This window comes from Chionomys nivalis, chromosome 20 (genome assembly GCF_950005125.1).
Source record: "Chionomys nivalis chromosome 20, mChiNiv1.1, whole genome shotgun sequence".
Lineage (NCBI taxonomy): Eukaryota > Metazoa > Chordata > Mammalia > Rodentia > Cricetidae > Chionomys > Chionomys nivalis.
Genome location: NC_080105.1, coordinates 55,108,261 through 55,132,672, shown reverse-complemented (window position 1 = coordinate 55,132,672; position 24,412 = coordinate 55,108,261). Strand labels below are relative to the sequence as shown.

The 24,412-nt window shown below is 48.8% G+C and overlaps 1 protein-coding gene and 1 pseudogene across 10 annotated transcripts in view; one reads left to right on the top strand and one right to left on the bottom strand.

The window, feature by feature from the left end:
- The first annotated feature begins 585 nt into the window (after positions 1–585).
- Tfdp1 (transcription factor Dp-1) overlaps positions 586–24,412 on the top strand; it is a 44,366-nt gene continuing 20,539 nt past the window's right edge. The window contains exons 1-3 of one of the 10 annotated variants that reach the window (XM_057752368.1): positions 586–648; positions 1,457–1,531; positions 21,510–21,576. In XM_057752368.1, coding sequence (XP_057608351.1) covers positions 1,520–1,531; positions 21,510–21,576 — 79 coding nt within the window. In that variant the 5' untranslated portion in view covers positions 586–648; positions 1,457–1,519. The other 9 variants (XM_057752369.1, XM_057752371.1, XM_057752372.1 and 6 more) reach the window with 9 other exon arrangements.
- On the bottom strand, positions 11,836–12,407 carry LOC130862655 (60S ribosomal protein L29-like; annotated as a pseudogene).

Below are 24,412 nucleotides of genomic sequence, written 5' to 3'. Positions count from 1 at the left end.
GGGTACTTTAAGGCACTCCCACAACTGACCTCTTTTTCCCCACGTATATACAGTTGGTCCATCTATTCATATATACATGCCTGTTTTCTGTGTGCAGACATTAAACACATTAAATACATATTTGTACACTCAGAGGGTTTTATGTATATATGTTCAGGCGTATACACACACACACGATTCATACCACATGTATACGCACGTGTATACATCTACACTATTTGCATATACACAGGTGTGGCCACATGTGGCCCTTCTACATGTACATGCAGATATGGCACACCGAAGCAGACACGTGGCCTTCTATTCCCTGCGCATGCACACAAATATGCATACAGTTGGCCCTTGGTGTACACACAGAGGAGCGCACACACGTGGCCTCCATGCGCACATGCAGGCGCGCGCAGCGCTTTTCAGTGCGGGCGGTCTCCAGCCGAGTCCCGCCACCCGCGCACGCGCGCACAGGCCCCTCCCATCTCCCAGGGCGGGTAGCACCGGCGAGAGGCGCGGGAGATGAGCGGCTGGTAGAGGAGGAGGAGGAGGGCGCCGAAGGCGCGAAAAGGCGCGCAGGCGCGCTGCGCGGAGCGGGCCCGCCGCCGCCCACGTCACCGCGCCGCGCGCACGTCACGCCGGCCCGACGCTCGGCCCAGGGTGAGCCCGCGTCCCGGCGCCGCTGGCTCAGGGCAGGGACCGCCAGGGCCGGACCTCCGGGCCGGCGCCCCCGCGCCCCCGTCGTCCGCCCCGCGCGCCCCGCCGGCCAGCCAGGTGTGGCGGGGGCGCCGGCCGGCCGAACGGGAGGGCGCGGGCTGGGCGCGCGGCCCCGTTCCCGCCCCAGCCCGGTTCCCGCGTCCGGCTGCATCCCGCCCGCCGCCCAGCCTCAGCCCAGAGTCGGCCTCGACGCGGCGTGGCGTGGGCGGCGGGCAGGGGTCCCGGCCACCCTCCGGCTTTCTCCGCGCCGGCGCGCGGGGCTGGTGGCCGGGCCTAGTGACAGGTGGGGCGGGCGGGCGGGGGGAGCCCACCTGTCAGAGTGGTCGGCGGCATCTTGGGGTCTTGGCAGCCCGAGGGCCTGCTCCGGGCCGGCCGGGCGGAGCCGCACGGTGTCGTGTGCCCGAGTGGGGGGACTTGTGCCTCGGTGGGGCCTGTGGTCAGACGGGGCCCGCGCGCCCAGGTGGGGTGATCCTGACGGCTGCGACCCGCTCTGCCGAGGGGTCGGAGTCTGGCCCCCCGCTGCGAGTGGGAGCTGCTGGTGGCCGCAGGGAGCATTTCCTTTCGGAGAGGTGACTTAAAGTCCCCGTGTGGGACCTGCTTGGCTAGCTCTCCTGTCGGGATTGTGCAAGAAAGGCCCCTGCTGCCTGGAGGCCTGCCTCGTGCTGGTGGGGAGATGTTTCCTTTGAAATGCGAGGTCTGTTAAACTTCGTTTTTCATTCTCACTCATTGATATCTCCTTTCTTTTTACCAGATCTGTCCGGTTTCTTCTGTGGAGGGTACGCAGTTACAGCCTTGATTTCCTGGATCTGGTAACATGGCAAAAGATGTAAGTATGATCGCTTCGTGCCGCAGACATGTTAGCCGATGGCTCGTTGCAGGGTTCTCTCTTTATTTCAGAGTGGCCATACTTGCATGGCAGTGGTTTATCCTCAGACATTTTACATTTTTACATGCAGGAACTGGGATGAAGGTGAGGGATGGAGGAACAGTAGGTAGGTGCCTCCCCCTTTGCACACGGGTTCTTTGTCATCTGAAGCCTGACACATTACTTAAGGTTGGATGATGCAGTCTTGATTTTCCCCTAATCTATCCAGAGTGTTTAAATAATAATAATAAAAAAATCGAATACACCTCTGAGATCAAATGAATGTGTGTCGGGGGGTGTTGTGTGTTAGTGGGTTTCCACACAGGAGAGCTGTCAACATGGAACTTAGGCTATGCTTGTTCAATGTAGTATGTAGGACAATAACTGAGCTTTGATGGATTGAATATCAACTTGTTTGGGCACATTTTTTGTCAGAAAGATGACATTTGGCGATTAATGAAACACGGCGGAAATGCTGGTTGGTTTAGCTTTTATATTTACCTTGAAACTACTAGATATTTTGAGTAATTTTTTTGGAGCAGGTATGGAGATGTAGGCTTTTAGACTGCAAACTATAGTCCGTTTGGTATGGTTGGTCACATACATTTCTGCAACACCATTTTGGCGTCTTCCAGCACAGTTGGTCTCCTTTCCAGTGTTCCTCAGCAGTCGCCGCTCTGTGAATATTAGATCCGTCTATTTGCTGTGTAGCCTCAGAAACACAGGCAGACGCGCAGCTAGAGTTGTGCCCGGGTGTAGAGACCCTGTGTCTGTGGTGTGGGACCAGGTACAGGTCCTGAGTCCTGGCCACTGACTGGAGGCCCTAAGGACTCAGCTATGCTTAACGAATTCCCCACACGGGTCGACAGCATCTCTCTCCATGTCATCAAGCACTGGGCCTTCTTTTGGGAGTTATGTCACACCCTCGGAGACCACGGATAGGTCACCTGAAATCACCATGTGTGGTTTTGGCTTGATCTTGTCATGTCCGGTTGTTTACCTACACCCATGCCCCAACTCCCCTCCATATGTGTGCCCTACCTAACACGAGACATGCTGCTGAGCACATGCCCACAAAGTAACTGGATGTGGTAAATGGTTTGTAAGTGGGGCACTGGCCCCCGTGCCTTTGTGAGGCCAGCCTACTGGCATGGTCAAATTTGGGGGACCATTTTCACTTCAGTGAGTCTGCGTGCTCAGGGGCTTGTCGTCTTAGTTTGGCGTTATTCACTCCCCTTTCCATGTGCTGTGTCCCTGGGGACGGGGTGGTGACAGGTGGTCAGGATCTCCCATCACACTGAGAGTATGGGCCAGCTGGTTTGGGGTTATCCACTGGCGTGGCTGGGATGGTGCTGAAGCTGAGTCCCACTACGTGTTCACAGGCCACCAGTACCCAGGCAGAGGGGAAGTGGCCCTCCCTGTTTTTAGGCTAGAAGCAGAGATTGTGGACAGTCAAAGGTTGGGCCTTTTCTGTAGCCAACCATGTTTTTACGTAGAATGTGATGTTTGCATTTCAGAAAGGGTCTTTGTAGCCTGTGCCAAAGGAAAAAAAAAGAGACACCACTAAAGTTTTCTAAGCACTCTGATGCTCAGGATGAAATCTAGCTATAAAGTACAGCCTGTAGACCCGACATGGAGCAGAAGTCAAGCTCTGGGTCATTATGGAAAAGACTCGGAAAGGATAGAGAAAAGACGAGAAATAGCTTAGGGGTTTTCTGCCCCAGCAGATGCCCAGGCAGATGAGCAGGTGAGTTGGGTTTCCTGGGAACAACAAGGTATGTGGCAGGGCTGACAGTTACCAGGGAGCAGGATGGGATGGCAGAAGATTATGTTGATCTGGCAAAGGATTTCTTCCATGAAGGACAAGAAAGCTGATCTGGGAAGATGTGGGAGTGTGCAGGAGAATAAGGAGCAGTGGCGGAAGGGGCGGTGAGTGCCTGCAGGTGCTCTGGGATGCCTGCCTGCATTGCTGTCATGAGATGCTGCAGAGTGTCCTGGTGGAACGTGTATAGGATGAGCTGTGATGACCCTGCTCTAGGGGCTGGAGAGGCCTGGTATGAAGGGGTATGTTTTAGACTGTGAATGTCTTCTCCCAAGGTCAGCCTAATGCTTGCTGCCTGGGGAGTTGTGCAGTGTTACAGGGAAGACTGCATTCTTGGACTTGCCAGACATAAGGAAATTTCACCCTCATTGACATGCCCAGAGGAGGTTTCCTAGCTGATTATAAATTTGATCATATTGACAATGAGGATTAACTATCGGAAGTACATCCCTTGTTAGCCTGACACCAGACACATCATTTTAAATCTTAACGTTCCATCCCTGGACCTTAGAGGCTCATGTCCTAAGGCAAGATGCTTTTGTAGTCCATTGGGCACTAGCCTTTAAAATCTTAACATTTCTAACACTGTTCAAAACTCTTAAGTCCCAGCTGTTGAGATGGCTTGCTTGCCAGACCTGACTACTTGAGTTTGATCCCTGGGACCTATGTGGTGGAGGAGAGAACTGACTTCCGTAAGTTGTCTTCTGCTCTCCACGTGTCCTCTGCCTGCTCCTATAACAGAGACCGGACCGGTGCAGGACCAGAATTCAGTAGGTCAGACACCAAACCGTGCAGCTCTATGTCTGCTGACTTGGACCTGGGATGGAATCCTCGGGTAGCCTTGCCCCTTTAGTACCACTGCCGGTAGCACTTGAGGCCTCTTTCTTGGGCTTGCTCTATTTTGGGCTTGCTGCTTTCCTTGGCAGATGTTCCTTGATTTTGCCCCGATAGACCCTGTATCTTGAGGTCTCTATTGCAGCTCAGGGTTTACCTTTCCAGCTTCACTCAGTGGCCTCTCAGCCCCTTTGCAAGGATTTCAACCCTGCCCCTTCTTATATTTTGCATGCCTGCAAAAATCAACCTGAGGACAGTGTCAGGTTCTGCTGCCAGTTTGAGATAGATGGCCCTTCCACTATGGCTGTAGTGACTTTCTGTGTCTTGTCAGCTAAATTTGGGGAAATGCTTCCCTAAGTGGTTATTTCCATTTGATGTCATTCTCAGTTCAAGCTCTTTCTTTGAAATAAATTCATTTTCTTAAAGAAAAAGCACTATTATTATGTGGACAAGTATGTATGTGTTTCTGCATGTATGCACAAATGCCATGTTGTATATAGATACCAAGATATAGATAACTTTGTGGAATTATTCTCTCCTTGCCTCTTTATGTGGACTCTGGGGATTGAACTCAGGTTGCCAGATTTGCTTTTACTTGCTGAGCCATCTTGCCATCTGTAGTTGGCATTTTTACCAGTTGGACCTTTATTGTCTTAATGCAAAGTGTGAGCTGTTCCCTCGATTATAGATGTTTTGTTTGCATCTTCCTGACCTGCAGCTTTAGACTCGTTTGTGTTCTTTATCTTCATGCTCCTTTTCCCCATCTGACTGAGCAGGTAGCAGCGACCATGCCACAGCCTGGATGCCATGCCTTCTTGAAATCTCTTTCACCAGACTGCTTCTTAGCCTATTACTTTTAAATTTGCCCTCATTCCAGTTTTAAGGGCATGGCCAGATTGTTTGCCAGAATGTAACACAAGTGGCCTCTACCCCAGTTCCCAATGGAATCCTTGTTCCCCTGTGACACTTTGTGAGCCTGGCCTTCAGTGTCCACATTTCCATTTTGAATGCACACCAGAATGGCCTGGTAAGTTTGCTTATAACATTCCAGGCGTTCTTTACACCATGAGCTGCAAGTCTTGGATCAGGCTTATCCTACCGTAGTTCATTCCTCAGTACCAGTTTTCTGTATTTGTTTCTTTTCTCATTATTGTGACAAAAGCAACCTAAACAAAGGTTTCTTTGGCCTCCAGTCTGAAGAGACCGTTGTGGTAGTGAAGGTGTGTTGGAGGGTGCTAAGTCCGTGATCAGAAAGCAGAAAGATGATGCAGGTGCCGGCTGCTTGCCTTCTATCCCTTTTATTTAGTATGAGGCCCCAGTCCATAGAATGGTGCCACTCACATTCAGACTGGGTCCTCAAGTGAGACCTCCCTGAAAACAGATGCCTGCAGGAGCACTCCTACAGCATTCCACAGTATTCCACATGCAGCCCTCCTGCAGGACATCTCATCGTTCTAGCCTTGCTTTCATGCAACTGTCATACCTACCATTTCTGTCTTTTAGTGGTTGTTTGACATGGAGAATTGGAGACAGTTGCTACTGAAGAAGCGAGTTAGTATGGGAAATGAACCACAGTGTAGTTCAGTCCAGTGGTCGCTGTTACAGCCTTTATCCACAGACCGAAACTGCTGTTTGGAGAGCAGGTCCACTTGCTTCAGTTTCCTGCATGTACTGTCCCTAGAATATCCAGTTCTGATTTTGTGGATAGAGAACAAAGACACTTAGACATGGCACTCCTAGATTTCAAGAGTTCCAGGCTCTTCATAGCAAAAAGAGCTGATGTGTTGGGATGGATAGGGCCAGGTTTTAGCTGCTCAAGCCCAGAGTACAGAGGTCATTCAGGAGGGCCTATTGACATTAGCATTCTGGGAAGGGGGAGGCTGGAATCTGGAGGCGGAAAGGCACCTGGCCCTCTTGCCTTGAACATGTACATTCCTGGGGCTTCTGTGGCTTCCAGGATCAGTATTAAATGGTTACAAATCCATTATGACCCTGAGGATAAATCATTGAAGGGTGATTGTGATGTGTGTGCACCACTGTACACGTGTAGTATTTCTGAGTTGTCAAGTTCTAGAAAGACCATTCCAGGTGACCACTGTGGTGGTACCAGGCTGTTGGAAAGCACTCATTTTAACTTGCCTCTCCAGCATAGACTTCAGCAACAGCCACAAGCTGTAAAACTTGCTCAGCCTGATAGAATATAAATAATGCATTGTATCTTGTTAAAAAAATTTTCAGGAATGAGCCGGGCATGATGGCATATATCTTTAATTCTAGCACCTGGAAAACATAGCCAGGCAGATCTCTGTGAGTTCAAGGCCAGCCTGTTCTCCATATCGAGTTCTAGGTCAACTAGGGGTATATAGAGGGACTCTTGATTTAAATATAAGAAGGATATAGAAATTAATATTTCCCTCATTCTTTTTCTTGATCTCCCTTTTTTTTATCTGTTTATAAACTTAAGAAGAACATACTTTGGATTTAAAACATTTTAAAAAATGACGTGTACATGTGGGTATGTGTGTGTACTTGTGTATTCACGCATGTGTGTATGTACAAATGCATACACCATGTCAGAGATTAGAGGGCAGCTTCCAGGAAGTAGTTATTTGTCCAACCATTTGGGTCCTAGGTATTGAACTCAGGCCACTAGCTTGGTGACAGGTACCTTTACCCTCTGAGCCATCTCACTGTCCCCATACTTTGAATTTTAATACAAATGTCGATGATTTGTAGGGAGTTGGGTTTTTGTTTTGTTTTTTCCTTTTTTTTTTTTTATAGTACTGGAGGTTAATTCTAGTGATTTGCTTATGTTGGATTCTGTCGCTAAGCTACATTGCCTGCCTACTTTTTCATTTTATTTGAGGCATAGTCTAAGTAAGTTGTCCTTCCGGCCCTTGAATTCATTCATCTGGCTTTGAACTCACAACCCTTCTGTTTTAGCCTTCTGAGTACTGGAATTATAGGCATTTCTCATGGTGCTGGCTATAGTTCTTTGGCATGACCATCAAGATTTTCTGAGGCTGGAGCCTGGAACTTTGTGCTTAAGGCTACGTGCTGCTCTTGCAGAGGACCTGGGTTTGATTCTTAGTACACATAGGGTATCTCCATGGTAACTCCATCTGCAACTCCAGTTTCAGGGGTCTGACCCCATCTTCTGACCTCCAAGGGCACTAGGCCTGCATGTGGTACACATACACAGGCAGGCAAAAAACTCATACAAATAAATAAATCTTTCTCTTTCTTTTTTGAGACAGGGTCTGTCTGTGTAGCTCTGGCTGTCCTGGAACTTGCTCTGTAGATCAGGCTGGCCTTGAACTCAGATCCTCCTGCCTTTGCCTCACAGGTGCTAGGTTTAAAGGTGTGGGACACAATACCCAGCAAAAAAATAAATCTTAAGTAAAACCAAAATGGTTCTCTGAGGCCTAGCTTCACGCTAGTGGTTGCTTATGATGTAGGGTAGTGACCTATCAAACCATTTTAGCTGCTGCATCACTCCTGTGTCCTTGGAGGCCTTATTTGTAGACTCTGCTTTGCCTTTTAAGGTGTTGGGTGTTGAAACCATGCTGGGAATATGCTGTAACTCTGGGAAGCTCTTGGGCCCTGGGATTTGGATTAAGATATTTTACTGTGCATAGAATAGGAGTCACAACCAATTGTGAGTTGCCTCATGGATACTGGGAAATGAACCTGGGTCCTCTGCAAGAGTGACAAGTGTAAGTCCAGCCTCAACTTCTATGTAGGTGCTGTAAGTTAGGTCCTCACGTCTTCTTCAAAGTCACACCTACCTCTGGTGTGGTATGCTTTTGGGCCAGTCAGTTATTGACAAGGAGTATTGGTTTAGAAGCTCTCTCAGCAATCCCTTTATTCTTTCTTCGGTCACTTGTTTGAAATAGCGTGACCTAGAAGACAGACATTTGCCTCAACATGACAGAGATGGCCTGAGTACTGTGCTTATAGGTTGGCTGACCCTCCATTTGTGGTATCGGTGTATTCCTCCATGCACAGAGCCTGCAGGTGGAGGACTAAACTCTTGAGTGCTGCGTTTCTAGGGTGTTACTCTCAGAATGCAGTGCATGCCTGGTTTAGAAAAGTGGCAGGGAGCAAGGCAGCTGTTGTAGTTGAGCAAGAAAATGAAGTTCTGTGCTGTGGGGCAGCCACTTCCTGCTCAGTGGAACCCCACCTGCCCTAACTGTTCCTGTGGTGATTACTTTGTGTGTCCCAGCCATCCACTGTTGGTAGTACTTCATTCTCCCTTTCCAAAGCTGCCCTGTGACACCAGGAAGTGGGACATAACAAACCTGGACAGTTAGCTACCTGGCAGCTCTCCCAGGTAGTTGTGTATTTGGGTCTGTTGTGTAATGAAGAATCATTTGATATCTTCTGGAAGAATTAGGATTTGAGGCTGCAGCAGATTCTGTGGCCTGCCTGCCTCTAGGAAGACCAAATCTATAGTAACAGCACCCATAATGTACGTAATCTTGTTAGGAAGGGCTGAGGCTGGGAGGGAGCCCTGAACCCAGCTATACACGGGTGGCAGAACTGAAGGTGATTCTGGACATTGGGCTTATTGGGCTTGGTGGCCTGTGGGAGGAAGAAGATGTGAACTCTGCAGAGGGGCCATGTCCTGTCAGGCAAGGCAACCATGGTCTGCTGGTCTGGCTTCGGGTCTGAGCATGGGAGGAGAACTTGGCAGAGGCATGCTTGTGAGGGATGGTGCATGGCTGATTCCACCACCCCCTACTCTCTTTTTCTTTAGGTAGAACTAGAGGAATTGAATCTAGGACCTCACCCGTGCTAGTCAAGAGTGAATTTAGCTCAAACCCTCTGACTGTGTTCAAGGGCTCTCCTACATAACTCCTGTCTCTGATCCTGCCATCCTCTGCATCTTAACCTTCAGAATGTGGGTCTCCCGCTCTGGCAACTCTTGATATGCCAGCCCGTTCTCTCCTTTCTCCAGACTCTGGAAAGTTTGAATCTTCATAAATACTTTTTGAGTTTATCTCCCAGCCATCTGTTAAACTTCATTTAAAGGTTTTAGATTCTTCCCTGAGGACATGGATTCTTGCTTCCCATGTGAGGTGAGACATTCCCTGGACATTTCCTCAGAGCCCTCTCTGTATGGACCATGATTTGATCTGTCCAGTTCTTCCTACTCACAGGATGTGTTTACTTGATCTCTCTAAACCTATCCCCCACCCTCTCTGGATATTTCTGCCTGCTCTATAGGAGGTGAACTTCTGTTTCTAGGGATCCTATGATCATCAGTGGACAGTTTAGCTTCTTCCTTGTACCCACACCTCACCAGATGTTGATCTGCTGGGATTCCTGCCCTTTCTTAGGAAAAGAAATAGCTTAATTGTTTCATCCGGTTATGCAGGGTTCAAGTGCTTGAAGGAATTGGAAAGGCAGTGGTGGGGCATCCAGAGTCATTGCTGAATTGGAAAGGCAGTGGTGGGGCGTCCAGAGTCATTGTTGAACCGGAAAGGCAGTGGTGGGGCATCCAGAGTCTTTGCTGAATCGGAAAGGCAGTGGTGGGGCGTCCAGAGTCATTGCTGAGGTTGCTATGGTATCAATGCCAGCTGTGGTTTTTTTTAAAATGCTTTTTTTTTTTTGGTTTTTCGAGACAGGGTTTCTCTGTGGTTTTGGAGCCTGTCCTGGAACTAGCTCTTGTAGACCAGGCTGGTCTCGAACTCACAGAGATCCGCCTACCTCTGCCTCCCAAGTGCTGGGATTAAAGGCGTGCGCCACTACCGCCCGGCTTAAAATGCTTTTTACAAAGATTTTAAAATGTTATGTGTATGAGTGTTTTGCTTGCATATATGTATGTGCACCATGTGCATGCCTAGTTCCTGTGTAGACCAGAAGAGGTCATTGGTTGCCTTGTAACTAGAGTTACAGATAGTTGTGATTCACCTTGTGGGTGCTAGGAACCAAATATAGGTCCCCTGCAAGAACAGCAAGTGCTCTCCAGCCCTTTCACGGGCACGTATGTGGCAACCCCCAGAGGTGTGTCCAGATATGCCTGTGTGGTGTGTGGTTTCTTTTCAGTGCATGCACACTTTGTTCCTGACTGTTTATTCAGCATTTTGCCCTAGGCTTTTTCATAACAGCACATAAAAACATGTGGTTGATACTCTTCTATGGATTTTTTTTTTTTTTTTTTTTTTTGAGATAGGTTCTTGTTATGTAGGCCTTTAGCTCAGGATTCACATGTCCCAGCCTCCCTCATTCCCTGATTCTGAGGTTACTAGGGTGTACTATCACTACTGGCCCTAATAACATGCGTACATGCTTGTGCCTGAGTACATGTGTGCGTGCGTGTACCTATGTGTGTTTGTGTCCTTATGAGCATTTGTACGTATGGGTATAGAGGTCAGCCTTGGGTGTTTGTCAGATGGCGTCCACCTTGTCTTCTGAGGGACTCACTGGTCTTGAGTTTATGGGTTAGTGTAAACTCAGTGCTGAGATTTTGTACCTGTCTTTTTTGTGGTTTCTGGGGCTTGAACTCAGTTCCTCATACTTGTGTGCAAGCACTACTGAATGAGCTGTCTTTATAGCTTTTTCTAAGCATTTTAAAAATGCTTATAGACACACAGAAGTTGAGAGATTGTGCTGGTGGCCGATATCTCTGTTGTCCTGTCTTAGAATAGCCATCAAGTAAGCTATATGTTTTGGGATAACTTTTTAAAACACCCAAGGCATGCATGGTTCAGGTATGGCCAGGCATGACTTGGTGGAGACTACCTGGGTTCCATTTTCCCACCCCTTCCCCTACAAAGCCCCAAACAGAACCTGGCTAATATAAGCCAAGGCAATTAGCAGCCATTCATTATTATCACGTGTCAGCTCAGGACTCCCCATGGTTTCCGGAATTTGACATTTTAATGGGCCTGTATCTAGATCATTTTCTCTAGATGCCTGTGCTTTGGAGACATTCTTGTTACTCCACCGGCACTGGTCTACTCCTGTACAACCTTCTCCCAAAGGCAGAGTCGGGAAGGTATTGAATGAGGTAATGAGGCATGGGCAGGTCTTTCTGAATAGGTCCCCTAGTGAGGCCCGACCACAAGGCAGCGTCTGCACACCTGACCCAGCTCCTGATCCCAGAATGTGAATAAGTGCTTGCTATTAAGATGGCCATGGTCATCTGCCAAGGAGGTGACATGAACATTTGTCTGCTGTAGGGTGCCTTGATTTAAGCAAGTCTTTGATGGATGTTCTTGTAGAAAGGGGCTTGGCTTCCTGTGGATTCTTGGAATTACCTCCAGGTTAATGATCAAAGGTGGGGGCGGGGGGATGGCCAGAGGCTGTGTCATTTCATTATTGAGGGGTCTACAGAGTTTCTTCAGTGATGGTGAGGACAGCTTGTTTGCATTTTCCTGTCAGCTATCTATCTGCCTTTTTTCAGTGCTGGCTCTCTCTGTTTGAGTCGAGCTGCTCTTTGTTTTTAAGCTTCTGACCTTCAGGGCTGCTTTGGTTTGCTGTAGAGTCCTTGCGTGCAGACTGATTGCTCTTTAGAAATTGCGCTAGAAATGGCTTTTTCCTTTTGTTCTTTCTGATTATGTTGTTTGTAAAGGTATTTTGTCTTTTTTTTTTTTTAACAGAACTTGCCTCAAGTTTATTTGTAAAAACAGCATAAGGTCCTGAACATCTGCAAATACTGTGTAGGTGTTCACACCAGTCCATCTGTCTTCACATTGGCAGACTGAGACCTTTTTTATGGGGCCTTCACAGGGGCCTGAGCACCTTTGGGAGCCTGAGCTGCAGCTGAGGCCTCTGCCTTGGCTTGAACCTTGGGCTTTGTTTTTTGGAGCCTACGACCCCTGGCCATGTAGCTTCTAATCCGCTTCCCAAGCTTGGGGTGAGCAATTAAAACCAGGCGGGTGAGTTTGTGGGTGGGGCCCTTTGGCGCCTTGGGCTTCACCACCTGGGGCTTCACCAGGGCCTTGATGGCCTCCGCACGTGCGCTCATGGCCTTTGCATTATTTGCCTGCATCTTCTTCAGGCCTTTCTTGTTGTGCTTCTTGGCAAAGCGCATGTTCCTCAGGAACTTGGGGTCAATCCCCTTGAGAGATTCGTATCTTTGTGACCGGGGTTTCTTGTGCCGTTTCTGTGCCATTTCCGGGACTGATTGTGTGTGGTGTGGTTCTTGGACTTGGCCATGGCTGGACTGTAATCGGCGGCTACCGAAGCGCCTGCGACCGGAAGAGAAATATTTTGTCTTTTTTTTTCTAGTATTCTGTAACTTAAAAATACCTTAAGTGAGTAAAATGTGCTGTAAAAGGCAGCTATGAATCTTTTTTTTCGAGACAGGTTTTCTCTGTGAAACCTGGATGTCCTGGAACTTGTTTTGTAGATCAGACTGGCCTCGAACTCAGATCCACTTTCCTCTGCCTCCCGAGTGCCAGGATTAAAAAGGTGTGCGCTGCTGCGGCCACCTGGCAGCAGCTCTGAATCTTAAAAGGCTTTCCTACAGTCTGAATGTATGCGTGCATGTGTATGTATCTGTGCCACACCTGTGTAGAGGCCAGTGGTACCTTATTTTTATTTATTTTTTCAGATAGTAACTCACTATCTAGCCTTGGAATTTACTATGTAGTCTAGCCTAGCCCTGAACTCGGGAAGAGCACCTATCTCTGCCTCATGAGCTCTGTGGTTAAAGCCATGTGTTCCCATGCCTGGCTTACCGCCTCATTTCTTGAGATAGTCTTTCACTTAACCTGGAGTTTACTGCCTGGCTATAGACTTGGCTGGCCATCAAGCTCGTAGGGTCCCTGTCTCTGTCTCTCACAGCTAGCATTTTATGTGTGTATTTACTCCCATTCCTGGCTTTTTAGATGGGCTGGGAATTCAGACTCAAGTCATCAGGCTTGCATGGCAAAGTTTTACCCCCTGAACCATCTCCCAGACTTGTGAAAGTTGTTTGACCACCTGCTCATGTCATCATTTAGTTGTTTCTTCTTGTGTCCTGTGGCTATAATATAAATGACCCCCCATACACAGTAGATAAACACTCTGCTGATGAGCTATCCATAGTCCTGTGTACAGCTTTCACGTCACACACAGGCTGCTGTATATTGATTGGTGTTGTGTGGGCCATGTCAAGTTGGCCACTCGTGAGCCCTTGCACCTGCCCTCCTGCCGTATTTGTAAGGATAATGCATGTTGTCTAGCTTCTTGGCAGGCATTTCCACATTGTTGGGTGTGTGCTGATAACACTGATTTCAGTTTATGTTTCCTGGTGTCTGAGATGTGACTGCACGCATCTTTTGCTGGAGCCCTTCAGGTTGGCCTCTAATATGCCTACTTAACATGTCTTTTCAGATGAGGGAGTCGGAGTGGTTATTGTCTGGCATGGTCCTGGATCAGAGCTCTTTTTCTCCATTTCTCTTTTGAGATCATCTCTTCCATGTTGCCAAGGCCAGCCTCGAACTCCTGGCCTCAGGTCATCCTTCCACTTGTGGAATAGTGAGGATTTTAGGTGTATTCCACTGTGCCTGGCTTCTATATTTTTTAATGATTCTTTTTGTGGTGCTGGGGATTGAACTTGGGGCTTTTGCACTAGTTGGGCAAGCATTAGCTTGCCTCTTTGTAGCCTTGAATGTCCTGGAACTCACTCTGTAGACCAGACTGGCCTCAAATTCATAGACATCAGCCTGCCTCTGCCTCCTGAGTGCTGGTATTAAAGGTGTACTCTTTTATACATGCCTATTTTCATGAGAAATTTTTATTTCATCAGTTTTCTAACATTTTCAAATATTGTTCCCCACCCCCCCAGATTTTGTTAGGCAATTTTGTAGGGGCAGTGTTTTCCTAGCAGGTGGTCACAGACCTGGTAGCAAAGCTTTGAGTCTTGGCTTTTTCATGTAGCTTTCAGGTCTAGTCTGGGGAGTCCTCACTCAGGACAGTGACTTGGAGGCCTTGGGTCTTCCAGGTTGGCTTCCTCCCTGTTGATCCCAGCTTGCTGATTCGATGATCTTTTACAGCTGCATTGTCCCCATTCTGCTATTACAGATTGGCCCTGCTCGGCCCTGTTCCACTTGGTATTCTCCACTTGGGGTATGTTTGTGATGTTTTGTTAGATGAACATGGGATCTGCTCCAGATATGGTAGCCTTTGGTTTCATACTGGCTGTGGTTGCCGCTCTGGCACACCCTAATGAAGACCTAGGTGGCTCATAAGACTGTCCCTGTGGTAACCAAGAGTCTGCATCACACAGCACCTCTTGGCTCAGTTGGTTTGTGCTGAAGAGGGAGTGTGGCTGGTGTGGGGTGGCCTCGTTCTTGCAGGGGTTCTGTCCCTCAGACTGGAGGGAGGGCTTAGTTTCTTCTAAGACATTGAATCAGGCAACTTCTCAGAGTAAAGAACAGCACAGACAGAGCTCAGGGCTCCCCTAGGCCAGGACAGCCCATGCTGCAGGCACAGATGGCTTCCAGAAGTGACAGTGGCTCCCCAGGAGGTTGACTTCCCAGGTAGGGGCTGTGCCGGGCTCTTAGGTGCCTCGGGGCTGCATAGTTCCAGCCAGCTTGGCCTGTTGTGCAGCACGCGGGAGTCAGGAGAATACTGGAGTATGGTTTCAGGAATTAAACTGTTCAGTACTGTTGGAGGGAACATTCTCCAGGTTAGTAGTGCATAGACGGTATTATGGGACATTACCTGAGAGGAATGATGACCAGCAGTGTCGTGTTCCCAGTTGCTGGAGTCTAGGTGCAGCTTTATATACATTTGGAGAAGCTGACTGACCACAATAGGCATGTTGGCTCTCAGGAGAATGCTGAGAGGTGGTGGCTGTTTTGACACCATGAGTGGAGATTAACATGTAGCCAGCAGGCCCAACTTTGCTAGGGCTCAGCTCTCCAGCAAGCTCTGAAGTTTACATGTATTTTGTGTCTGGTGAGGTCAGTGGCCCACCTTCCGCAGGGTGTGTAATGACTTCAGCCCTTCCTTACCTGTGGGGGTTTACAGAGGCATCACTCGAGAGGTGTGCCCACACATCAGGTCATGCACACATACAGGCCTCTCAGAGCTGTGGGGTACCCAGCCTGGTGCCTGTGTGGAAGGGACTAGTGTCTGTCCTGACATGTGAAGGAAAGTAACCGCAGCTGCCAGACAAATGAGTAGATTTCCCAGGAGAATCCAGTTTGCTGCTGTAGGTTCCCTGACAGGCTGCCTAGGGGCCTCCTTCCCAGGTGTCCTCAGAGCTGACTTCTTGACTGCTTAGGCTACCCACACACTTTGAGCTGCTGAGGAGAATGTATTTCTGACACGATGTGGTTTTTAACATCTGCATGTTACTTTATTCATTTATCATCTGTATTCCTCAAAGATGGCAGAGGTCTCTGCCTGCCTTCATGTGTTTCCTAAGGAGATTGTTATGCTTTCATGGTTGTCTTAGAAGGGCTGGTGAAACAGGAAACTGCTGAGATAATACTTTTCCTAGTGGTTTTGATGAGGGCATGTATTCATGACCTCATGTCTCTATGTACTTAGGATGAAAATAGAACACAGGAAAGTGGGAGGCTTGAACAGGAGAGCCTCAGCAAAGGGTTCCTGCAGGTCCTCCCTGCCTGGCCTTCATGGTAGGATACTTGTCTTGTGCATCCCAGCCTCATAGTCAACAGTGTTTTTGGCCAGAGGTCAGTGCTCAGGCTGCCAGGCAGTGCCCACATCCATCAGGCAGGTGTCTTGCAGACAAGAGAGATGGGCAATAGAAAAATAGATAAGCTGTAAACTGGGAAGGCCCTGGATTATGTCTGGGGAGAGAACCCCCTCAAATGAGCTCTGGGATGCAGCTGGGAGTGAGCAGGAGCGCCTCTGTACCTCGTCCAGCTTCATTCGTCCTACTTAAAAGTCTGCTTTTGGTGCATCTGTTAGCATAACTGCAGGGCTATGATTGCAGTCACTGGTGCTCTTAGAAAAGGATGGTGTTGGTGACCACTCTGGACTGTCATTGAGACTGGTGCTGTCATGTTCGTGAAAGTTGGCCATTGGCAAGCACCAGCAAGAGTTGCTAAATGAACAGAGTGGCCTGTAGGATTCTGCTGTTTCCTGTTGGTGAGTTGACTATCCATCATGTTATCATGTTCTCTGGATGGGGGAGAGGGATGGGGGTGGTCGTTGTTGTGATCATTGTGGTCATTGTCATCTGCTGCTGTTTCTTACAGTACAATCCTGCCTAGGGCAGACTAGAAGAGACCAGCTAGTATCAGCAGATATTTTTCTTTTCTATTTTTTTTTTTTTTTTTTTTTTGGAGAATAGTTAATGTCTCCCTGGGAGTTGGCTGGGCTCTCCAGCATAAAAGTGTTGCAGGAGTGCAAAGTCCAGTGCACTTACTTCTATGTCTAATGTAATGGAAAGTGGGCAGAGGGGTGGGGGTATTTCTGGGGACCTTGTGAGTCATGTGGCTACTCAGGTCAGTTACCATCCTTAGATATGCTGCTGTCATGATTGCCACTGGCTACCTGGGACTTTATAGCCTTGGATGTACCTGATGTGACCTTGAAAATACTGTGATCAGATCAGTATCAAAGCTCATGGGCACATTGCTCTTCTTTGCCACATTCAGCCCCAGTAGCCTTTGGCCTCTCTACTCAGTGCTCTGCTGTGGTCCTAATTTGGGAGGAGGGAGGGGAGCTGCAGCAGGCCTTTTCTATGCTGCCCTTCCCCAGAGCCAGGAAGGACAAACAGAGAGGGGTGTGGCTCACAGAGCAGCCCCTCCTGCTGTGGTGGCTCTGTGTGGAGAGTGTCAGTCCACAGGATGGGTTGAAAATGCATCAGCCCTTCTCTAGTCCAGGGAAGGTGAAGGATGTTTTGTGCTTTCTGTGTGTTCTTGTTGTCCTTACCATTGGTCAGCCCATCTGGTCCCACCTTTGTAATCCCCTCCAGACAGGGTAGATGTGAGTGTGAGCATAGCTTTGCATTTCTGGCATAGAGAACTGGAGCTGTAGAGTATGGCATTCTCTCTCTATAATGCTGGGCTTACTCAGATCCTTTCAGAATATGCTCAGTGGCCACTTGGCTACTGTTAGTCACCTGGTGCTGTGCTACAAGCATCCTCAGAGCTGGGCGGCTTAAGGTGACAGTGACCATACATTTGTGGTCCTCCTGTGTCTGTGGGTCAGGCTTGTGCAGTGAGTGGCATAACTAGGAACTTCTGTCTTGGGTTGAACGCTGTACAGATCTGAAGCTGTCTGGAGGCTCTCCTACCTCTGTGACAGAATTTCCCCTGCCTACCACAGACGCCAGCTTTTCAGTTCCCAGGACAAAGAGCATGCTGGCTGTACCAGCATTTCAGCTGCCTGTGCGACAGAGCAGTTCAGTCAGGCTTGACAGATAGATGGGAGGTGGCTGTCTCCTTCCCAGCTGCTGTAATGAAGATATAATGAAATCTACTTCTTACAGTTTGGGTGGCTGCAGTCCAAGATCAAAGACAGATTTGCTCAGCAATGGCTTATGCCCCCCCCCCTTTATTTCCCTCTTAAGTAGATTGAAGGTAGATTTATTAAGGACAATGAAAAAAGGGAGGCTTCAGGGGAGTAAAAGTCTTCTGGTTTCTTCTTGCTGTGTACCTACATGGTGAAAGAGCAGGCAGCTCTGTGAGTTCCTCTTGTGGGCGCCCTGATCTTCACAAGGGCTCTATCCCCTGTCCTCACGGTTTCCTGAATGTCCTACCTCTATGTGAAGGCTGCATTCAACATGTGAATGTGGGCAACAGACATTAGATTGTAGTGACCCTTCTGCGGGGTGGGGTGTGGGGTGTCTTTTCCCGCATACTGTGGTCTGAGATACTGACGGAGGGTAGCATGCTCTCTGGCACGGTCAGGTCTCTGTAAGAAGGCTGCTGACCTCCACTGTCAGCTAGGTGGAGACTGTGTTGCTGGTTTCAGGGCTCTGTGAGGAGAACCCCTAGTGGTTTTGTTTTCTCGTGTCCTCTATGGAAAGGGGAGCTTATGTTCTCTTTGTGATGTTGACACCCACATGTTGTGAAAGAGTTGCCTCTGTCCATGATGCACTGGAGCAAGTTGTGGTGGGCCTCAGCTGGCCCAAGAGTCTTCTGCTGATCTCAGACCCTACTTGAACAGGGGCTGAGGAGAAAGCTGTGTATTTACTGCTGGCTCTGGAAGATAGATCTGTCAGAAGCATTGTCGTGAAATTGTACCTGAAAACCAGTGGTTCTCAGCTGAGGGCAATTTTGCAATCTAGAGATAATTTTGTTTGTCATACTGGGATGTATGACTGGTATGTAGTGAGAACGAATTGGGGATGTTGCTGAACACACTGTCATGAAGGATGACCCCCTTCTGGGAGCTGTCCAGGGACCATGTGGATCACAGGTGTGCATCCAGAGTCCAGCCAGACACCAGGGTGGGTGGTCAGGGACTCAGCAGTCTTGGGTTTCCCTCCAGGTTTGATGGAAGGTTTCCAAGCAAAGAGGCAAAAGCACCAGGGCATCAGCAAGGGGTTTACTTGGGATTTGGGGAATACAATCACTCTGGTTTGCGGGCATGGCTGGAGTAGTGTGTGGCACACTAAGTTTGACAGTCCTCTGTGGCTTCATGTCTCTTTCTTTCCCGTGTCTTGGTCCATTGCTTCCTGATTATTTTTGAGCTAGATGACCCCAAACTGAGACTCGTGGAGAAAGTCTGCCCATTGACTACATATCTGACCCTCGAGGGTTCTGCTGGACATTCCTGGCCAGTGAGCTCTCTGGATTCCGCTGCAGGAGGCAAGGGCTGAGTTGAAGATAGGGATCCTGTTGGGGCCAGATGGAGGCTGAACAGGCCACCTAAGTCTCTAGGGTGTCTGCCTGCAGTGATGCAGCATCCGGAGTTGGGATGGTGGGTTCCCCTCAAGGCAGGAGGAGCATGGCTGAGGACCTTCCTAGAGCCTGCCTGTGCCAACTGCGTTTTCCTCAGGGAGGTGATCTCTACTGTGGTGGATGTCAAACTGGTTTCTGTGAGTGGTAGCATAACAGAACTTAGAAACACAAGCATAGCACAGTGCTATATGGGTTGTTTTCTTTGTGGTAGACTTGAGTTCCATTGAAGCAGACACTTTAAAGGGCAAGGAAAGAGGTGATTCTGTCTGTGTCACCGTAATCCATAGTCTTTTCTGCCAGAAACAGCAAATGCTGCTATCCCAGTGTGCTCTGCCTTACGCTGCTTTGGTGGTCAATGGGTAGTTGGGGAGGACACTTGCCAAGAAGTAGCATGCTGACTTTGAAGAGCGTCTCTCCTGTAGAACTCCACAAGGCTTGTCTGGGGAATTGGCCAATATAGTCAGTCAGTGCCGGAGAATGGCAAAAGGAGATAATGTCGTGTGCCTGCTTGTCTAGCATGAGGAAGAGTCTGTCCTACTTGATCAGACCCAGCTGGTGGTGATCCTTTGGGGAAGAGACAGGAGCAGTGGTGTGTTGTGGCTCTACCAGGAACCCTACCCCTTCCTAAGCCCATGGAGCTGAGGGAGTCTGGGAAAGGAACATTGCTCTGAGCTATAATTGCTAAAACTGGGACTCGGGATCACTAGACCTGTTCCAAATCTCCAGGCTGTACCTACCTGGCCTGATCCTGGTATTCCGTATCCCTTACTCACTGGCCCTGGGACTTGACCTTTGCTTCATTGGCCTCCTGACCTGGCCCACCTGGTGTTGTCAGCATGACCTACCTCTGTTTAACCTGTCTAATGCATTCAGCTTTGGCATTCGGTGTCCCATGATTTCCCTGGGGTTTCCTGCTGTGCTGTGCTGACAGTTGACCTTCCTCACTCAGACGTAACATCTTGGTTTACCTACCTTGCCTTACTTCTGGCCTCCCACACTTGACCCTCTGTGGCCTCAGCCACTTGGACTTTTCTCTGGTTTAATTCATTGACTTTAACTAGCTTAGCCTGTCCTCCGGGTATTTCTTTCCTGGCTCTTGTGGATTTATAGATAAAGCTTCATTCTCCTGACATTCTAGCCCTCAGGTCTCACCCATCCTGCTGTAACTTCTTCAGGCTCATCAGTGGGTTTTAACCTACTAGCCTTCCCTTTGCCTATTGGCTTAGGGGAACCTTAGCTACCTGCTGTTTCTAATTTCTTGGCCTTCCACTGGCCTTCCCAACTTGGTCCTCCCAATTTGGCCCTCCTACCTAAAGTAGTTTTTAACTGTTTGCTTATTCATTTTGGTGGTGCTGGATTTAGAGCCTGTACCTTGAGCAAGCCTGGAAGCAGCTCCTCCACTCTTAACCTAACACTCCAGCCGAGGCCTATTAGCTTTAGATTGCTAGCTGTTTCACCCGGCCTGCATATCCACAGGGCTCATGTAGGCACCGACTCGCCTCCTGTTAAGTTCTTGCATTGAGTTGTTCACTGTACCTCCGCTTTAGTCACCTGATTTCAGTGCCTTAGATTTACCTGGTGTTGTCTTAATTCCTAGCTTTAAACTTGGACTTTAAATACCTGGATTTTAGTCCTTTAGCTTCACTAACCTGGCTTAAGTCTGTTGCTCTTACCTCCCTGGCCTTATTTGAATCCTGCCTTATTCATTCTTAATATCCTGGTGCACCTGTCTGTGCTCCTGTGTTACCACGTGATTTTATTCATCCAGCTTTCTTTTCATCTTAGTTGGGTAGCTCCGTGTCCTGGCCTGCGTGTGGCCCTGTCACTGTCCCCAGGGGCTTACGGCAGCTCCCTTCTGTTACATAGGAGACCGGGATCCTGCTGAGCTTCTCTTGGCCACTGTCCTCTCTCTCACTTCTGTTACCACTTTTTCTTCTGTGGAAGAGTGTTTGGATGGACATTCAGTGGGCTCCATTGCTGCCTCCTGTCCTCTGCCTCAGGCCAGTGGCCACGGACAGTTGACTTTGTTGTAAATGAGGCTTACCCCTGGGAGGAGCCTAGCCATGGTGTCCCTTCCAGGCTTGACCTTTTGTTTGGTGAAGGCGGGAATAAAGTTTTCCAGTTTCCTGGAGGAGGATGAAAATGAGAGTCTGGTAAGATTCCTTCCTGGTGTTCCAGCTGACTATCAGATGCTGTTGTCTCTCACGTATCACCTGGTGACCATTTCCCTCTGCCATCAGAGTCCTGGCTTTTATGACTGGATTTGCAGGTCATACTCTTCCAGCTATGGTGGCCACTGGAAGCATTGTAGCACTGGGGCTCCCTCCACTGCCACCATGCCATTCTGCACAGCAGTGACTGCTCTGCTTGTATGTTTAATTTAGGTCTGGTGTGTTTAAAGACTTTGGCTGTGTGGCTCTTGAGATGTTGTATTTACTGTTGTTGTTGTTACTCTCTGCAGGCCAGTCTAATTGAAGCCAACGGAGAACTAAAGGTCTTTATAGACCAGAATCTTAGTCCTGGGAAAGGTAAGGGAGCCTGTTCTGGAAATGTAAGTCTGCTGATGATTATGTGGTATGTCAACGCCTTGCTGACTGCAGGGCCCACTTCAGCGCTTTGAGATGTCAGGAAACGCAGGAAAGTGTGAAGAGGGGACTCGGCGTGTGTGTTCTGTGCCCAGAGATGGTGCCTCACCCATGAGTCCAGGGCTCCCATGTGGAGTGCGTGTCTTCTCAGGCTTGTGCTGTGTGTTAGTCATTCCTACAGGGTGCCTGGTGCGGTAGGAGTTGTGGGTGCTAGATGAAAGGCTGACCCTACCTTCTCAACACCCCACAGTGTGTTTTAGCCTTGGTGTCTGTAACAGCAAACAGCCTCCAGTATCTGCTCACCCCCCGGGTTGTGGTGTGTGTGTGGTGTTGCTGCTTTGTCCAGTCCCTGTGGCACCCCATCCCCTTAGCACCAAGCTGTTTCTGCAAAGCACTGTGGCCTTATGCTATGGCTCTGCTAAAGACCAAACTTGTGGAAAGGTCCTGTTGTCCCCCAGAACATTTCCTTTGGGTCAGGCGAGGGCCTTATGGACGTACAGCCTGTGTGGTAGATGAATCGTGGCCTGTCAGCGTTCTGTGTTTTGTTAGGAGTTCCTTATTTCTGATTTCTCTTTGCAAATGTAAAAGTAGCTATTTTCTTCTTAATAGTGAAATTCAGGAAAGTGACTCCTGCAAAAGAGGCTTTAAGGTTTTAAGAACTGTGATCTGGCCCTTATTTGGCCTTCTCTGTGTTTGTGCAGTCATGTTATTTGTTTCTGGTGGTTTCCATCCTATATGTATTGGAGCTCAGGGATTATCTGTCTCAAGCCCCCAGGGGCCAGGTTCTGAGCCACTGTTGTGACTTTCCCAAACTTGAGTGTGGGCATAGAAGTGATATTTGACCTCGGTCTTCAACACCACCTCCCATCTTTGGTACTTGTGTGGTCCCTGCTCCTTATGTGGGACACACTAGACCATCAGTTATGAGGGTTGTACAGGGCCTGTGTGTCTACTGAGACTGGTTCCTTGTTGGTTTAATAGGGACGGGCAGTCTCTGGTGCAGATGTTTAGTAGGGACAGGCAATCTCTGCAGATGTTAAGTAGGGACAGGACAGTCTCTGGTGCAGATGTTTAGTAGGGACAGGCAATCTCTGCAGATGTTTAGTAGGGATGGGGCAGTCGCTGCAGATGTTAAGTAGGGACAGGACAGTCTCTGGTGCAGATGTGGGTGCTGTCTGTCTTTGTGGTTGGCACATTCTTTGTGTATAAGAAAGGAACTTCAGTATCACTAACAGGACAGTAGGGTTTTGGTGGGAGTTTCAGGCATAATATTTCCTATCCAAGTGATAGAGGTGAAGTAACTGGAGGTGAGCGACCTCTTTTTCCTGAAATGATGCTCCCTCCTCTGGTGTTTGCTTTGAACTCTGCTGTGGTCTGCCAAGTCATGCTTTTCACACGTGTGTGGTTAGATGCACACAGGTCTGACCTTGAGCTAAAGTTAACCTGTAGGGAGGGTTAGGATGTAAGATAGGTATGTGGTACATGTTTTAAGATGCTGTGCATATCATGGTCAGGCTGTTCACTTCTGTTTCCTTGTACCCCTGGCTTTTGTTGTCACCTGTGACAAACAAGTTCTGCACCTGCACGAGCTTCGGGGCAGGTTGCTGCTGCTCACTGATTGACTGGCACCTGTGCGTTGGTGCTCAGTTCTTAGGGGTCCTGTCATTCACAAGCAGTGGCTTGAACTTGTGTGACAGATGCTGTACATGGATGCTGTTCTGGAGTTCTGATGTCTGGAAAATGCACAACAGTGTCTCCCTTCTCTAGACCTTCTTCACTCCCCAATGGGTGAGCATTCTAGAGAATCTGTCCAGGTAGAACTGCCTGTCTGTGGGATATGCAAGCCTCGTTCCTGACAGGTGTCCTGGGTGGACATACCCAGAGGAGTGCTGTGAGCCTCAGGGGCCCAGGTCCTTCTAGTACGTGTGATTTCTTGGCCCTGTGCTGTCCAGACGCCACCCTTTAGCACATGCAGAACCTTGTGCTCCTTTGTGGATGGAGCGGCAGTAGATTTCCACCCAGGTGAAGGCTGAGACAACTGTCTTCATTAGTGAGTCCCTTTGCCTTTGCTTTCCAGCCGAGGGACACTGGTGATGGAGTGTTGTGCTGCTGCCTCCAAACTGCTCGTGGAGTTTTCTTAGTTGTTGATGTAAAAAGCCTATTGAATCATTTATTGTCACTACATTGGAACTAACTCTGTGTGTGTGTGTTTGTGTGTGTTTGTGTGCATGTGCGCATGCGTGTGCATTTGTGCATTTTAGAGCTAGGGCCCATGGCGTTCTTCCACTGCACCATGCCCTGGTCTTGGAAACAGCCAGCAGTGCTTGTGCATGCAGACAGAGAGCAGGACCCAGCCCTCACTTGTAGCCAGAATCATCATAGCATTCTACACTGGAGGCATCTCTTGAGTCAGATCTTGAAAACAAGCAGGAATTGGCCAGGAGGTGACAAGAAGCTGGGGCGTATGGATGCCAGACTTGCTCCACATCCTGCCACGTGTTCTCTTATCTGTTCTGTGGTTAGGTTGGTTCACAGTCTCCTCAGGACCCTAAGGCCAGGTACGTTCCAGTTTACCAGGGAAGCCAGGTACATTCCAATTGACCAGGGAAGTCCCTGAAGAGTTCTGTGAATGGTGACTTGACTGACAGTGGTGTAGCCTGTCTCAGAGAAGGGTCTCTCCCTGGTGAGATGGGATTTCTGCTTTGTTATTGCTTGGTGCTGGTGAGCCTGGGTGACTAATCTGCTGGGTCCTCCTCCTAAACCCATGCATTCATACTGT